The sequence below is a fragment of the Amphibalanus amphitrite genome, unplaced genomic scaffold (genome assembly GCF_019059575.1).
Source record: "Amphibalanus amphitrite isolate SeventyFive unplaced genomic scaffold, NRLGWU_Aamphi_draft 001324F_arrow, whole genome shotgun sequence".
Classification (NCBI taxonomy): domain Eukaryota; kingdom Metazoa; phylum Arthropoda; class Thecostraca; order Balanomorpha; family Balanidae; genus Amphibalanus; species Amphibalanus amphitrite.
In genome coordinates this window covers 48,770-66,751 of record NW_024882817.1, presented here as the reverse complement: position 1 = coordinate 66,751, position 17,982 = coordinate 48,770, and the positions used below count along the sequence as shown (strand labels likewise).

General features: G+C 50.0%; 1 protein-coding gene across 1 annotated transcript in view; it reads left to right on the top strand.

Moving 5' to 3' along the window:
- The window catches only part of LOC122372159, a 107,756-nt gene that overhangs the window by 86,478 nt on the left and 3,296 nt on the right, over window positions 1-17,982 (top strand). Inside the window, exon 2 of the mRNA XM_043349043.1 lies at window positions 6,084-6,274. Coding sequence (XP_043204978.1) covers window positions 6,084-6,274 — 191 coding nt within the window. The remainder of the gene's footprint in view (window positions 1-6,083; window positions 6,275-17,982) is intronic.

Genomic DNA, 17,982 nt, shown 5'->3' with positions numbered 1-17,982 from the left:
GTTTAAAGACAATACCTCTGAATCTGAACGACGAAAGTATCAAAGAGTGACAGTGTTTGCTGCAAGCAGCATTTAAACGTCATTTCAACTCCCCCGTCGAATGGCATCCATACATATATAAAATCAATATATATGACTTCCTGTTTGAATAGAGCAATTTATGTTGTCAGGATAGCGTGAGAGTTGGTTATTAGCACCTTATCAGCCTACCAGTAGAACCAGGGGTCACAGCGTCCTCCAGTTCCCCGCCTGTCCCTCACGCACGAAACATTCCACGTGCGTACGTTTTGCCAAATGTACTCGCTGGTAACGAGTTTACCATTATGCGACATTTAAACAAAGCGAGGGCGTTCCGGTGTGTGTGTGGGGGGGGGGGAGACAATGCAGATCGCAGCTGGTCGTACACGTATATGAGGGGGACGCCGATCTACCAGCTGGAGCGAGCCGGCATTTTTATTATTTTTCGATAATTTTGGTCCTATAATGGTTGAGCGAATGCCGCTCAGTCTCGACGCGCGCTTAGCAACGTATGTGTTACGGGGTGCGTCCTTTAGAGGGACACAATAATGACGGGGGGGGGGGGAGGGCGAGGCACATCATGACATCGCATCAGCTAGCTTGTCATATCTGTAACATCAGCACTTAAGCTAGCTAACGGTCACAGACGGTCGTTTGGGGCTGTTGACAGGATGGTGTCGGTCACAACTGGTCACACTAGCACCGGAAACACAATCCGGGGGACTGGATCGGCTGTGACACCGCCCACCGCCCCTTTCCTGTCCACCGCCCACCGCCCTCGATACCGCCCACCGCCCACCGCCCAGGCCTGGTAACATCCGGTGTCGGTGCATTGTGGAGCCTAAATTTACCAAACCCCTACCGTACCTATAACCGAAGGTTTGTTGTCAATATGTAGATAAAACACTCTTCGTTAGAATTGTGTTTTTTTTTCTATTGAAAAGCAAATCTGAGTTCCCTGACATTTTTGCAAAAGCTGCCTGAGATCAGGCCAACTTGTATGAATATATTTACTTGCATTCTGTATGATGTATCTAAAGGTGTTGTGTGCTGCATATTGTTTGGCACGTTGGTCGTTTAGACTTCATGGTCTTCTGCCGTTCGTAAATATTTTGAGTTTCAACCATCCAAATACACTCCCTTGAAGAATAAGTTCAAGCTGCACTTCCACGTGCTTCAAGCCCCATTACATATATCCGTCCGCTTTTTGGCATTTAACGAGGCTTGAATCGCGTGCCATCACTAGAACCGTCCGGCCCAAAACGGGCTGAATTGCAGTGCTCTGACGTCACTGGTGAGTCGATATGACGTCACTGGTAGACACGAATACCGTCACCCGTTCAAAGAGCTCGATTGTCGACTGACGTTGTGATCAATGGTCTGGTATTGTTACGTATAGCGGGTCTTTGGACGGGACAGCCAGCAGCCATGTTTGGTGAAGGTGGTGCCACCCATGTGGGTTGCAAGGAGGCCATGGTCTGAATGGCATGAATGAATGGGTGCAAGATGGGATTGGAAATCGATGCACGGCTTGGTTTTTGTAAGCCTAGTGTGGTGAAGACTGGTGTTTGGCTTGCTGGAAAGGTTACAGGCAAAAGGTAGCACCCCGTTCAGAATAATTTTGATTCTCCTGGTTATACATTTGATAAAGCGGTTAACTGGCAGACTTTGGGCTTAGCGAGCTGAGAGGCCGCAAATACAAACTTACATTGGTTGAAATAGGCTGCCGATGGACTGCGACGCATTAGGTAAAATAAAACATCACTCACATCAACAGTTCACCACAAACGTTTCCCCAACATTCCGCGTTTTGCCACGTTTTTATCCCACATACACGGCGTTTTCAGCTGGCGTTACAGCTGTTTGCTGGCGTCGTGGCAAACTTGGCGCACTGCTGAATTAGTAATGGAGGGGAGGGAGGATGGGGGGGGCGTCCTACCCCCCGGACGCCCGGTTCCGCGTGTTTCGCGCACCACAGTGGTACTTACTGGACCGTGGCGATCGATGTGGTATGCTGCCTCCGTAACAGCTGGATCGATTTTTGTATTTTTGCGTCCGCTATCGTGGTCCGACCGTTCGGTCGATGCTTCGATTTTCTGTTTGGAGGGGAAGAGAAGGGGAATGAGCTATCCTTGTGATTAATCTTTAGAACTGGTGACAAATCGATAATGCGAGTTATTTCGGCCTCTGTTGATTGAGTCAGCATTGAGTAGTTGTCTATTTCGGTAAGGGCATTGGCCTGCCTGAGTCCGAATTCCGATTTCCGATAGTTCAATTTCCGGTACTCTGATGGTCCTTTTTCATGCCAGGGAGGGAGAAGTAGCGTTCACCGTGTCCAGCTAAGTGGAGAGTGTTGCCTAGCAACTCTAAACTTGTTTTGAACTTCCAATTTGGTGGGAAGTTTGGAGCGAACAAAGTTATCGGAATCGACCAACTGTAAAGGAGTAACCTGAGTTCAAACAAGCAATGGATAAAGACGGAAACAGCGCAACATGCTGAGCCGTCTAGAGGAAGGCTTTGTATTTCCTTGTTCTCAAGGCGGAAGCTTGACGTAAATTAGCCGTGATTTGTTTCTGATATACGTCACTACTAGCGAGAATGATGCGCATCTTCTGTGGCGTGCATTACCAAGAACTAAAACATAAATACCTGCGCCAATTCGTCGGAAAGCGATGTGCAGAGTTGCCCAATAAAGGAAAGAATAACACAAAAGTCAGCATTTGAGTTCCCAAGATATTTAAAAGTATACATAACTGATCGCTGTTCGGCATCCCTTCAGCTTTTCAGTGTCTTCTACATTGCGCCCCGTTACCTATCCCACCGTTCGTTTTGTTATCCATCCCTTAGTTCTCCCATTCCTCCGAGCGTCCATTCGGCGACCAATCCGCCTTTTGTCTCGCCATCTCTGCCGGGCTGATGCCCTGGGCAATCCGGGGGGTGAGCAGATCCACCAGATAGGGCGATCTGGGCAGATGGGGGTGAGATTACTGGGATTGGACTTTGCCAGGGGACGGCTCGCCGGGGTGAGGGGTGAGGCATGCTCCTGTCCCGTGGCTAGAAGCCATCACAGAGCACTGGCAGCCCGACGAAACCCACCCAAGAGAATGCCTCTGTGGAGACTCTCTCTCCAGACTGACTGTCACAGATCCTTCCGACGGACACCGCTGGGACGTTTCTGCGACGGATTTGACTGACACCACGGGGACTGGGAGAGTTGGTAAATGGAGAAAACAAGTCCGCTGTCAGTTTTGATACTGCACAAAGTCAGTGTCCATCGCGATGCAACTCTGGCACTTAGTGAAATGATGTTTGATTATGCTACATAGACACACCGTTTATGTCACAGTTTTTTTTATGAAAGAAAGCTTGCCTCATCAAGAGGCGGGAGGATCAGTTTCACCGAGACCCACTTGTGATGGTGCTGGGCGTCCATACGTCATTCTCGGGGTCTAATTTACCCCCCGCGCGCTATCCCAACCTCCAGAAGACGGCCTCATCAGGGTCGAGTCATCGCTTATGACGTGGATATCCATTACGGGAGGTGGGCGTCCTCTGGTTTTAGTGTCGACCTGGACGGACAAAGAACAGGGGTCATCTCGGGGGTCGCGACCCTCGCCTGGAATCATCAGGGCGGACCACTAATCGAGGCGTTCGATGAGTGTGGGGCTATGATCCGATGGCTTGAAATTTTGTTGTGAAGTCATTTTAGGGTAAGCTCCTAACGATAAAACCTGTATCCATGCCACTTGTGTGGATCAAAGTAAAAAGAAGTTTGACATCATTGTGCATGTCTGATGTCCATTTGTGGGGTCTTCGAGTGAAGTTATTTGCTTGAAAATTAAACTATCTTGCCGAAATCACGACCGCCTGCGTCCCCGTTAGCGGAGGACCCTGAGCCCCGCCACCCTTCGCCGCATCTGCGTCGCATCTCGTCTCATCCACGCGGCTAACAAACGGCGCCATTAGTGGCGCGGCGGCGGCGGCAAACTCGGCGCGCCATCGATCGTCGCGCCCGCGCCGTAATTGTATTCTGGCTCGCCCGTGCGGTGGGCGTGGCGCGGTGCGGTGCTCGAGGGGAGGGGGAGCAGGGGACTGCTCCGAGAGGTAATTGGCAGACGGACACTTCCAGCACGGAAGACGCGGTGATTTGGGGGATATTTTGGGATCAGAGTGGACACTTGAACAGTTTTGGGCTTGAATGCAATGTTGTTGTACGATACATTCTTATTTAATCGAACTCAAGGATTGGGATAATGGTAAAACATTGCAGAACATTTTAGCATCCTGGAATATTAAACATGGTACAGAATTTGAGAAAGGGACTGCCTGAGAGCACTAACTACCAAAACCATATCTTGTTCCTCACCCGCGCAGTATCAATTCATCTCACGACGTGATACCCGTTAATGCTGTAGACTAGACAGAAGACAGTCCTGCCGTTTGTCGAGCATAGGAAACAGAAAGCACCTATCATGGTCTCTCCAGGCGGCTGCAATCGAAGATGACTTACATCTCCAGTAATGGACGCCGATGTAGGCCACACAGCGCCTGAACGCACCATATGGATAGCGTGTTTCGTGTTTGGTGCTCAGGACGATCATACCTAATGGCGAACTGTGATCACCAGTTAAACATAGTAATTGGTCGGGGAGGAGGATGGATAAATGGAGAGAGAGAAAGAGAGAGAGACTAGAGAGAAAGAGAGAGAGAGAGAGGGGGGCGGACAGAGGCAAAGACAGAGAGAGAGACAGCATACCAATGGCGCTAGTATTCACTGATTTCAAGAAGAAATCTGCAAGAACTCATCAATCAACCATCAACAAAAACAATCGCTGCACAATCGTTCCCAAGTATCCCAAGTATGATGTTTGCCCGTTTGCGCGTTGTTATTGTCGTCACACGGCGTCTCCACGGGCCATTTGGTGTCCACAGCCCCCTGGGGACAGATTCTTCTACCCGTGTAAGCCTGTTAGTCGGAACACGCGTTTTTATCGCCGGCGGCGGCCTGTTTTTATAGTTCTTGGCGAGCGGCTGCGCCGCAGCGGCAGCCAATCTCGCCTCTTTTCTGCCGGAGGAGATTAGTTTCTGTCTGAGCGGCGGCCACAATACGCGTCCTATTGACTGCAGGGGTCCGATAATTTGCCGTCGGCTCTGACGGTGCCGTCTGCGGCTGTCGTGGCCTCCAAGGGCGATGTCAGGAGAGGACGCTGGACTGAAGGGCATGATGTCAGCTCCAGGGATGGGCCCATATTTCACTAATAGAAATGTACAGCTTCACCGAACTAACAGCGATTTAGATTTACAACAAACTTAGCAGAGGCCATCATGTCAGACACAACTATCGTCTTTATTTATGTCAAATTATGAACATTGTCCCGCATATTGTCAAGCGAATCTGTGTGAATCTGTCGACAAGACCGATTCCCTCATTAGTTATCTCGGTCGACACCTCGCCACCCTCTCATTTCCCTCGGTCACCGGGTGCCGTTTATTTAACTGACGTCATCTGAGCGGCTCAATTTGTCACACTCTGTCCCGGTCAGTTCTGCCCAGACGCGTCCCATGTCCCACGTCCTACCGGGTCCCACGGAGTGCTGTCCCACGGCGGGTGGCGTTACCCATGGGAACATGGCTTTACAATTGATTACCTGTCGGGGGAAACGGGGATCTTCGGGAGGAAGATGGTCGAACGGGTCTCGGATGACCAATAAACTGAGCTGTGTGACTCTTATGACTAGGCTAACATGTGATTCTGAAGAAAATACCTTTCCGCTACCTAGATGAAATGATACATGAAGAGTGATGATAGTTCATAATTTTATAACGAGAAAAACGTTTTGGTTAGATTCACACTACCGAAACTGTGTGAAGGAGCCTGAGACACCTGAGAATGGTTGTTAGCAGAGCCTTCCCGTTACTTTCTTTTTAGCAACCTGTCATACCGCGCGTCTTTACAACCCTCTCTTCAAGTGTACTGTGTAATGCTACACTGTACAGAGTTCTGTGTACCTAGTTGTGTTGTCCGCCCATCCCTCTAACTCCCCTCTCTCTCTCTCTCTCTACAGACTGCCGTACCGGACAGAGGAGGAGGACCCCAAGTCGTGCTGCGGCCTGGTGGTCACCCAGTCTGTCTCCATCCGGTGGTTCATTGTGATGATCGCCTTCGTGGGACTCTGCTGTGCCATCGTCGGCACCGTTCTAGGAGCTCTGAAGGCCACTGGACGGGAACACCTCACCGTGTCGCTGCTCATGATTGGTGAGTGATGGCGAGCGGAGGTGCTGATTGGAGGAGAAGTGCAGGTACGGTTTCAGTAGTACTTGAACTAGGCAGCTTATGCTTCCTTGTGATTGGTGGGTAAGGTCGAGCGCAGGCGCTGATTGGGTGATAAGAGAGTACGAATGTGGTGGAATCCAATGCGCTTTCTGTATTCTGAGGTGTGAGGCCGTTATTTAGATGCTCGGGATATAGCACACATAGCCTGCTCTCACTAGGGTTTGCCTATTTTCGCGGTCGGTGATGTTGAAATCAGAAGCGATTCCGTCGATGCCTTGTTTTCCGGTGTTGATGACCTTTTTAGCGCCGACGCCCATGAAACCTTAGTCATCATCAGCTGCCCTTGTAATCTGTTAGCCTGGGTTAGGTGCACCCGAGGCCCAGAAACTGTCAATGAACGGTGTTTTTTTAAGGCTATTCACACCTTCGGCTCAAATTCTCACCATTCAACAATGCTCTGACTGCTGCTTTCATTCAATACCTACCTCTTCCACAAATTGGTAGGTTCGAACTGCAGAACATCACCTACCACTACTAGGCTTGTCTTCATTCTCTTTTATTACTGGGCCTTGCCTTCTGTCTCGTCTCCAAAATGTACAGCGCTGGTCGGTAATTTTCTACCTTCCCTTCAAAGCGCCCAGTACCAGTCTGTCATCAGCTCCCATTCAGCTCTTCGCCATCGCCTATACCTACATACTCTGACTGTGACAGGACGGCCCAGCCAGCTACCATTGTGACGTGACGGCCCTATGGCCGTCACGAGCGTCACGTGGGACTCCCACAGGTCACCGACCTCAGAGCTTTGTCGCATTATGTGACGGATCACGGGACGAACAGGCCAGCTGCCACCGTAACACAGGCGTTTAGCCAGTTGCCGGTACGATCTACAAAGATACAAAGCAAAATCAGATAAAGACCTTTTCAGATACGATCGATGCTCAGTGACACAGATTTTTACATCAAGGGGAACCAACAGGGATATAATGGAGGCTTGGTGTCTCACACCGTTTCTGTGTCGTTGTGTCAGAGTGACACGGTGGTATAGTGACACCGTGACACACAGACGGTGTCTAGACGCATGTATGACACAGTGACATAGAAGTATCTCTTTGATATAACGGACAAAGTCCTCTCGCGCCATAAGTCGTTTTCTATCCCATAGTAAGATTCCTGAGTTTGTTATGGTCCATAAAGAAAAAAAAACACTTGTCATTTCTACAGGGAAGGCTCAGCCAGCGTCTATTGACAGAGTTGATGGCAATCCTTTAGCACTCAGTTTAAACCGGATCTCCGCTAGATTCCTTTGTTTTTCAGTTCACCTGAGGCGCTGCTGTGTGTCTGGAAAGTTTCCTCTCACTCTCTCATTCTTCCTCTCTTCGCTGTGCCTCTGACAGGACCGGCGGCGACCGTGGTCTGTTTTTTGGCCGACGGACGCGCGTTTTCCGGCCGCGGCGCGCCGTTTCCGTCTTCATCCCGTCGGAATTGTCTCTGTAAATAGAAGCACCGCGACGGCGGGGCGTCGGCTACGTCACAGGAACGAGCGCCACGGCTGAAATGGTCCCTGGACGGCACACGGCGGCGACACAGACGAGACGGTAGCCGTGAAAAGGCTGTAGAAATGCCATGTGGAGAACGGGGTCTTCAAATGATCTTAGAAAGGTTCACGAAAGTGCTTATTGTTAATGTTAAATGTTACTGACGGCTTACACTAAAATGTAGATGTTCAGCTGTGCTGCTCTAAATTGATGAAACCGTTTGTGGTTACCCGTTATATGAGGATGGTTGTTTGGATTTCAGCGTTAATCGTTGGATCCCGCCAAGCCTTCTTTGTTATGACGCTTTGCTCCATTAATCAACGCTTTGTATCAAATTAGACTCCTGTGTTTGCGAATATACAAAAACTTCTGGTATAGGCAATTACATCTGACTGATACTTGCTGTCAAGTCGCAAACGAGCACAACCCCCCATTTTCTGCCTTCTTTGTGCGCTCGACTCCCTCTGTCGTCGGTAATTTGTTTCGGTTTTGTCTGTCACTGACATCGGTTTTGTCTGTCACTGACGTTACTGACAAACTATATAAGAACATCCGTTCCAATAACTTAAATCACAGCTCGAGGGTGCTTCTTAGTTCTTTGTAATCGGGGAAGAGCGCCACGCACAATCTAGACTCGTTCGTAAAAGGATAAATTGGATCGTGTTGCTGACAAGTAAGGACTTCTAACTCATCTCTTGATTGCGATTGTTGTAGCCTCGACTTTCATTTTTGTTCCCAATGTAGCCTACGGCATTTAGAGAGACGCATTTGGAAACTGAAAAGCACGTTTATAACTAGGTATCCCTTGTCACCTATGCTACCCTCCATTTTGGCAATTACTGAATTTGTACCATCAATGAAATATTTTAATCAGCATATTCTTACTTGTCCTTTGAGCCATTATTCCAGCAAGCGTTATGCCTTGCGTATGTGGCTCCAAACTACCCCGACTCTCTCTCCCATGCCGGTATGGTTCCGTCTGTGGCCAGTGTAGACCGCCGAGAGGACGGACCGCTATCAGGTGGTCCAATTCCGGCCGCTTTGTCGGTCCGGCGGGGTCACCTGAGGTCAGCAGACATGGCCGACAATAGTCAGCTGACTGCTGACTGCGGTCATAGCCGATGGCGCTCATGACAGAAAGAGGGGAGAGAGAGAGAGAGAGAGAGAGAGAGAGAGAGTGTGTGTGAGAGAAAGAGAGAGAAAGAGAGAGAAGAGAGAGAGAGAGAGAGAAGAGACAGAGAGAGAATCATGTGTGAGAGGGAACGACTGAGGGAGGTAAAAATGTAGGGCGGCTGGGGAAGAAAAGAAGTAGGGCGATGTCTGAAGGGACGGCAGGAGGGTAAAATATGAGGTCGTGGATAAATGAAGAGAGGAGGGTGGGGTGGGGTGGAATGTCGGTGACCACTTCCGGACCCTGTTAGAGAGAGAGGGGTGAGAGAATGGGAGAGAGAGGGAGAGAGAGAGAGAGAGAGAGAGGGAGAGTGGGGGAACCGACGGACTCAGTAGAGGGAAGGGAGGAAGAGACACACAGGCTAAAATCAGAATGGAAGGAAGTGATGGAAGGCGAGAGACAGAGAGCTGTATTGCACACTAACGTACTAACTGACGAATGAGTCGGAGGGTACCCTGCCGGTCAGAAACCGATAGACACTGGCGCCTGTCCAGAACCGCTCACAGACGACCAGGTCACCGCCCATAGACGACCAGGTCACGTCCAGTGACCAGATACGGAGGCCGCTGAGGCCGCGCCATTCGCCAATCCGTTGTGCAACGCCGTGGCCATGTTCGTGCTGTGGGGATTGTGGTTGAGTAAACTAGCGGTAAGCGTTTGGCCAAGGCATGGCTGCGGGTTTGCGGCCGGTTGTCAAGGCAGAAATCTTTACCGTTGGTTTATTACCTATCTTTCTTGTTGGTAGATATGCTTTGTCATTCCCCCTGAATATCTCCATTATGATGTTTGCATAAGGTGGGTGCTAAGTGCTAACTGCTGCACTCCGAACGCACGACAGCACAAATAATCCCCAATTCGATAATTTTCTTACTCGTTTCCATGCGTTCGCTCTCCCTCATTTACGTTCTTCCGCGCGCCTCTGCTGTTCCCACAAAGCTCGTCTTCTGGTTCACTAATCCCCGGGTCGTTCGGCTGAGGTTTTTCGCGACCGGCGGCGGCAGTGACGCATCGTCAGATACTCCGCTAATTGGTCCGGGCCATTCGTCTCCCCAGAATCGGATCCTATCGTGGGGGGGGGGGTCGCAGGGGGGGGGGCGTAGGAGGGAGCAGATCGCGAGTAGGAGGGAGACAGCGTCACGCATTTTTCGTATAGAGCCGCCGCTGCATGGAACGGCCTGCCGCCGGAGGTGAAGGCGACTGGTTCCAGGAGACAGCTGGTGCAGCACTTTAGATAGTGACTGACAAGTGACATGACTGATTTTAGATATTTTATGTATGCTTTTGCGGGTGTTGCTTTATATTGACGTGTATATTGTATGTATGTGTGTGTGTGTGTGTGGGTGTGTGTACCTATCATGTATTGACTGGGCCGTAATAGCCACTTGTGGACAAGCCCTAAATAAACGAAACGAAACGACAGCGATCTGGGACGCGTGTGTCTGTGACGAACAAGGCTAGAGCGTGGTGGCGTGGGTCGTAGTGACGTGGCTCAGAGAGGCCAACGAACCGGGATTATGTTCGTGCAGTGGCGAACTCCCGTGGGAGGGAATGTAACAGGATTTCGGTAAGACGGAAGGTATCCCCCTTAATCGGGTTATCAACGCTCGAATGAAGCCGATTGGAGATTTAATCTCGCGATGTCGTGATGTGGCGGCTGCTGGTGTAAAGATTTTCCTTAATTTAATGTGGTGAGGAGAATCTTGTAAACGCACTTTCTCATCTCGATTAGTTCGCTGATGTAGCGGTTTTGCGTAGGTTACACGTGACACTCGCAGTTCAAATCAGTCTGCAGCCTGCGCAATTTTATTTGACCTGAGGCCTCTTGCACCAAACTACCTAGCTAGGTAAAATCGAAAAACCGGTTTCAGAATAAGCTAATCTAACGGTGGTAAATTTGTTTGCAATAGCCGAATACATAATCCTACATGTGCTTGCTAAATTTTGCACGCAAATTGTTACATTTGAGACTTGGACTGGGTATACGATGCAAAATAATCCAAGCATTGGTGCAAGAGGATTTTGGTGCAACAGGCCTCTGTTAAAGTGAAACTCATTTGTGGTAAATATGTACTATACGCCGAACTAATTGTCTACGAAGGACATTGATGCTACAAAAATGCACATCTATGATCTGCAGGGCAGTCGGGCGCTCAGAGGCTTTGGTTACTGGTAAAGATGTGTCTAGTATTATATTCTAATTGGCTTGGTCATTGGTGCGAGTTTTGTTTGGTTCGACGTAAACCCATATCTTTGGGTGTTGTTCTACTCCGTGAAGTTTGCTCCCTGTCATTCCCCTCGTGTCGCTGGCAAAAGTTGTGTTTCTGGGGGAGCTAACCCGATTTCGGTGTCTGGAGGGGTCGCTGACCCGCGCCTGCAGCTGTCGGCACCGGCAGCTGTGGAGCTCCCAGATAAATGAGGCTCAACAAACAGCAGTCCATTCTGCCAGTGGCGTCTGCTAGAGAGGATGGCAATAAATAGTCTGCAAGTTTGAATGACCATCTATGAGAGGGTCAATTGATGCAATGGGATGTACATACCTACTCATGCGTACCAAACCGATGTCTTTCAGACTTGTCACAAAAGTATGAATGCTCCTCAAATCCATGAGTTTATTGTGATTTTGTCACTCATGCCTCTCGCCACAAAAAAAAAAAAACTGAGAGCGCATATTTAATCGAAACGACGTCGTTCATATTTCCATACACTCTCTCAACGTTTCGCCGTCGTCTATCCCGCTCATCTGGGGGGGGGGGGAGTGTGCGGTATGGGAAGGGGAGGGAGAACTCCGCGCGGCATCATCGCTCTTCTTTGCGCGGCGCGAGACGCGTCTTTCCACTGATGGCTCGCTTAGTATGAGAAATGTCCGCCACAAAGATGAAAGACAAAAAGAAACCGGAGCCGCTTGGCTGCCGCTGCCGAGAAAAAAAAACACCACGCATCTGAGCGGTCGGTTGGCTCGTCTGAATGGGTTCATCAAAGCGAGAGGGAATCGCCGGGGGCCGAGGGGAGCTGCTTTGTGCGAAATGGCTCGTCAAAGGCCCTATGTTCTTGTTTGGATCGTATTTCTATTGGAGAGCCTTTGAGAGAGATCTGATTAATTTTGTAGGCCGGTGGCGAAGTGAACTGAAAACGGTTTTGTATATCACGTCTTTTGGGGTCAACAAAATAAGGATTATAATCCTCGATGGAATTTGTTCATCAATTGCTGTCCTACTTTAGACGCAGGGGCTGCCCAAGGTCCTTTTGTCCAATCTTGTGAGAAGTGGTAAGCTGACTCGCTTTAAATTCGATCAAATTCACATAGAGTATGTGTCGTCTGGGGCCGAGAATCACGTCGCGTTCATTTCACTCCCGTATTCTTGTGGCGTAGCGTTCGACATTGAATTTCAGTCTAGCGATTTACATGTGAGACCCCACTCGCATACAAATCACCCATAGCTTGTTCCATTCCCAAGCTTGTGAAATATCAAGCAAGCGAGTCCGTATGTCAAGCTTTTAGTGGATTTTATGTCGTCTAGTTCAGCACAACCTACAAAACGTTTCAGGGTTTAAGCCCTATGCAATCGGGCAAAGCTTCTGCGAACAGCTTTTCCGAGTCTTTGATGATAGCAAATGCCCATTTCTGCGGACAGAAATGGCATTTTTCTGTTTGATAAGCAAAACGACCGATTTGCTGGTTCAACCTGCACCTGGGGATGATAGTGCAAAAGTGCGGCGCTGTAGAGTGCAAAAGCATAGAAAGTAGAGGCATAGGTACAGCGGTTGTATCGTTATTTAGGTACTAAGAAAAATTGTCAGCCGTTTTTGCGTAATTCCCTTTCATGCTGATCTGAAAGTGAAGATGCTCATGACCCGTTAATTTGATCAAGTCTTTGGTGGCTTCAACCAGAGCTGACCATGTTCGATCAACGCGGTCACCGACTGCTAACAAAAACCAGTAACACTGGTCGTCAAAAACACTTTCTACGACATTGGTTGTGGTCAATGAGAGAGACATGTAAAGACGGGTTCACATGGAGTGTTGGTTATACCGCGGTCAACTGTTTTCACTGACGCCGATAGATTGGAAGGCGGAAATGTGCAAATGTCAGGGTGTTTAGTTGTTTACTGTTTTAGTCGTCAGCCCACTGATGTCATTGCTTGAGAAGTGGCTGGACGGTTGAATAACACATGTAGAGCTCCTTTTTCCTTGTGCCGCGCATTAACCCTTTGTGGTAACAAGTCGCAGTCCTCATGTGACTATCACTTCAGTCACAGTCTTCGATCACGTGATCAGTAGGTCAAACCACGCCGACCGGTCGTGCATCTCGAGTCATGACCTCCTCTGACCCTGCCCACGCCACCTCCATCCTTTCTCTCCTTGTTCGGCCGCGGCGCCGCCTCTCGGCAAACGGACGTGACCAGAGCTGCTCTGGGTCGCTCGGCGCGAGGCGCAGCTCCTTTTCACACCGGCAGCTGTGGTGAGGTGAACCCGTTACTTTTCACAAAGACGCGCCCGGCAGGCAGCGGTCGGTCGGCTGCGCGGCGCCTGGCTTTGTTGTGAGGTCGGGAAGGAGGGGTTGGGGTTGGGGCTGTTTGGTATGATTTTTGGTTAGGGTGGGCTGTTGGGTTCGGTTGGTAGAATGATTGGGATGGAGCTTGTTAAGATGGTGGGTCGTATGGAGGGAGTATTGCGATGGTAGGTCAGGTCAAATGTCAGCGATTGGTGACGATGGGTGGAACTGATTATGCGAGGGCTCATGGAAGGATGGGTTCGGGTCAGATAACAAAACCGTGTTTCCTTAGCACTGTGAGAAACAAGTTAATCTAACTTTGGTGTAAATTGAAAATGTTTCATTTTTGCAAGTAGTTCAGCGCTGTGAAACACGGCTTGAGCCGCCTTGAAGTTTGAGCCGCCTTCAATTTTAATGGTCTAATTACCTCGGCTACGTCTAAGCTCAGCCTCGGACGGTCTTATGACGCATTACCCGTACTCAGGCCGACAGCGCTACTGGATTTCCGTCAGCATTTGGTCGTCGCTCGATATTTTGGATCTCTCAGTTACCTGACCCTTCATTACGGTCATAATGAATCGATGAATCGTTATGTCATTATGTTAGGAATCATCGGCACTTGCAAGTAAGCCGTTAGTTAAAATGTCTCTATTCTTGAACCTTTATATTCTATGAAAATGTTTCGATGACTCTTCCCGGACATGTTCCCGTGGTCTTTTTCTTCATAGGACTGTTTTCGTGTCAATGAACTGTTTTCGAGAACACGGGGCTCTTCTCTGTCGCAATCGTCTCCTCGGCGCTTTTCGGTCTTTGTCTGTATCCGCTGCGATCATTCCTCTGTTCCTACTCCTACACCCCATCATAACACATCATCGGACCGTATACCGAAGTCGGGGGCCGGGGAGCAGCCGAGCAGAGCGACCTTGGACGACACGACAAGGTCAAGTCGCCGGCGGGGGGGGGGGGGTGAGGGGGCTGTTTTGGTCGCCGCCGCGCCGCCGCTGCCGCCGCCGCTGCCGCTGCAATTCGTATGTGAAGCACTGCCGACGCAGGGGCGTAGGCACTGAGTGAACACGCACGCGAACTGCCTCCGTTTTGCAACACGGTCACGCATATGTGGGCTCCTTTTCACGGTTGGTCGCAAGAGACGCTCTGAGCGCGGAAACATTGCGAAAATATGAATTTTGTGATGCGTCTGAATGTTTTGCATCGGAGAGAAAACCGGCTAATGTGTGGGTCTAGAGACAGTGACCTCATTCTCTGCGGTATTAGCTGAAGGCCACCAATAAACACACAGTACCCTGTGGTGATTTAATGTCCCAGAACTGCGGTGTGACCCAGCCCTAAGTGGTCACCAGCTCCCAGCGTGGGATAATGCTGTAAACAAACGACAGAGGGAGGGGCGCTGACAACTGGCTCAGTCTGGTCGGGCGCTAACCACTCAGATGTTTTTTATCATTCAAAAACTGCTCCCAAATTAGCTTACCACATGCTGCGCTTTTTCACGTCCCTGGGCTGGGCCTGACTTCCCACGTTACTCACGTATGTTTCAGTTTACGAATGCGTTCATTTAGGCACAGTAGCGGCGGAACACCTTCAATTAAGGGTGGCACTGACGACTTTTGGTCCCATTCTTTCCATGCAACGCCCATACATGATACAGCTAATTACGGAGCGAGCGAAGCGAGCGTAGTCTTTCCTTAGATTAACGGAAATTTCTGAGTATGAGCGGCCGGCCGGCCGGCCGGCCGTGCGGACGCTTTTGCGAGGCTTATATCTCAGCAACCACTTGACCGATTTACATGCGGTAAATTTTGTAGGGTAGCTTCATTCCTTCTACCAAGTATTGGACTATTCTCGATGCATGTGGGTGACCCCTTATGCACGTGCCACGTGCAAAACGAAGAGGTGTCAGTTTTGTAATTGTTGCAATATCTCGGTAACTACTTGGCCGATTGCGCTGAAAGTTGGCATGTATGTAGGCACCCACTAGGCACTGCATATCCAATATCCATGTGCCAGAGTTGGGGTGCTGCTGCACGTGCGCACGTGCAGGGGTCGTTTCCAGATCTCGAGAACGGCTGGACCGATGGCGCTCAAATTTGGTACACGGTTAGGGACCAGTTAGTAGGGTGCCGTGCACAAGTCAGTGGGGACCCATTTTGCACGTGCGCACGTGCAGGGTGCCGCTCCCAGATCTCGAGAACGGCTGGGCCGATTGTGCTCAAATTTGGCACATCGCTAGAAACCGGTCAGTAGGGTGCCGTGCACAAGTCAGTTGGAGGTACCCCCTCGAAATTTCGCACGTGCAAGACTCACCCCCTCGCTCGCTCCGTTAGTCGCCCCAAAAGGCGCTATACTGGTGTTAAAATGCTCCAATCAAGGGGGCACGGTGCCCCGGTGCCCTCCCCGTTCCGCCGCCTATGTTTAGGCATGCTTCTTTCCTTTGGATGTGTGTTGTGTCGACGTTCCCTCAGGGCGGCTTCGCGGAGTCTGTGACTCACAGCCTCGCCGCTGCCCCGTAGATCAGTGTCAACTGCAGCCACCGCCTGCGAGAGATTCAATTTCGGCGGCGCGAGCCACCGCACAATTGGATTAACTTTCCGACACCTCTGTCTGGGAGGTTGGGGGGGGGGAGACTGGGAGAGACTCAGAACCGAACGCACCTTACGGCTGACATTGTGGATGTGGATTGGGACTTTGGAGGTCAACTATGAACGGATCGAAAATTATACATCATTAGATCGTTCCAAATGCGAATGTAAACAAATTTGAACAAGTACGAGGGCCCTATACCTATGTTTGGTTTTGCTTTATGGCTGATTTAGATCCTGCGAAATCATAGTTCTATCATTCAACTTCCACCGTTTGACGTCATTTTATGACGTCCACTACCCCTCATGACGTCAGAGGTCTCTGTCATATGACGTCACCGGGCTGGGGGCGGGGCCGCAGTGAGTGCCGCTCTCTCGTCCGTCGCCGCCACCGGGTGATCGATGCTGAGCTAATGTGTTCCATCGATTGCATCCGGGGGCCATGAGGGGGCATGGTGAGGGGGGTGACCCAAATCATTCGCCACAGAGGGGGAGGGGCTGCCACCGGTCAGCGGGGGGGGGGGGGGCGGGGGGAGAGGAGGGAGATTTACGGTCAGATTTAGGTATAAATGTGTTGGCTACCTTGTTCGCCGCGACTCTGGTGTATTTCGAAATCGGTGTAGTCCTTACCGTAGAGAATCTTACTGTCGTAAATGGATTTGATGGCAGTAAAATGTCACAATAATGTTTTGGGATAGCGAGATTAGGAATCTTACCTTTTGTGGTAAGTCCATGCTCGTATAAAAAAATGTCAGGCTCCTCTTTTCCTATTCATGCGTCTTGAGCATGCACTCGTGACATTTACGGTTGTCTTGGCGAATGGGTTGGTGAACTAAGATTCGAATTCCATTGGGTCGGGGTCTTATGAACCTCACTTGCCTACATCTGGGTAGCAAGGCATCTGATCGATTCTTCCGCCCTAAAAACACGCAGTCATTCACTGGGATTTGGGGAGCAGGCTGGTTCGCCGCCCATACGTCACTCCCCGGCCCCTTATTTCATCTTGTTTGTGTTTTTAGGCGCATTGGAGCGCATCACTGTAGTCTGCCCGATCGATGGACGAGGCCGTTAATTTCTTACAGATGCTGCCCCAACGGCAGTTTTTCAGCTGACGATCAAAACATGATCATTGAAGCTAACAGAGGAAATCATAGCATACTTGCTTGCCAAATCATTCGAAAGTTATGCGGTTGGAAGTCTGCCCTGATTCCTTTGGAATTTCCTCCTTGAGTTGGTGCATCGTGTGTGGTTTTAATGTGACAATGTGTGTTGCTAATGCGCCTTTTTATTCATAAGCTCACTGAATACACGGCCAGGGTTGTCAGCAGTACTCCGCACATCTCACGAAAGAATGCGTTCTGAAGCACCCCACAGTCTGGTAATAAATGCGGTTATCTCAGCCGGCATAGGACGTGCGTGGAATTCCAGCCCTCTCTGCCGGCTCTTTTCCTCAGGGCGTGCCCGGACGGGCTGAGTTTCCCCCCAGGCTACACGCCGGCACGCTATGTGTGTGTGTGTGCGTGTCTGCATTGATTAGCATGTGTTAACGGGTTGTGGGGAGCTGCGGGCACCGGTGTGGGGCGGAGGAATTCCCTGGTCGCGCTGTTTGCTGGAATCTCAGCTCTGGTTTTGATTCTCCCGACGTGTTGGTTGACCTCGTCGTGTTTCGTAGAGGTATTATATCAACATCTCTTTCGATCATATACAGGGTGTCCAGAAAAAACGGATACTATTATTTTTTGTTGTAATTCCGAAAATAAACACCGCACATTTTAAAATGGCACATGCTTGTATTCGCAAAAATATGGCAAAACAGACAGCATGTGCCACATGGCATGTAAACCCTTTGGTTAGTCGCGGCAGCTCCTCAAAGCAGATACTCAATGTGAGCGGCCTT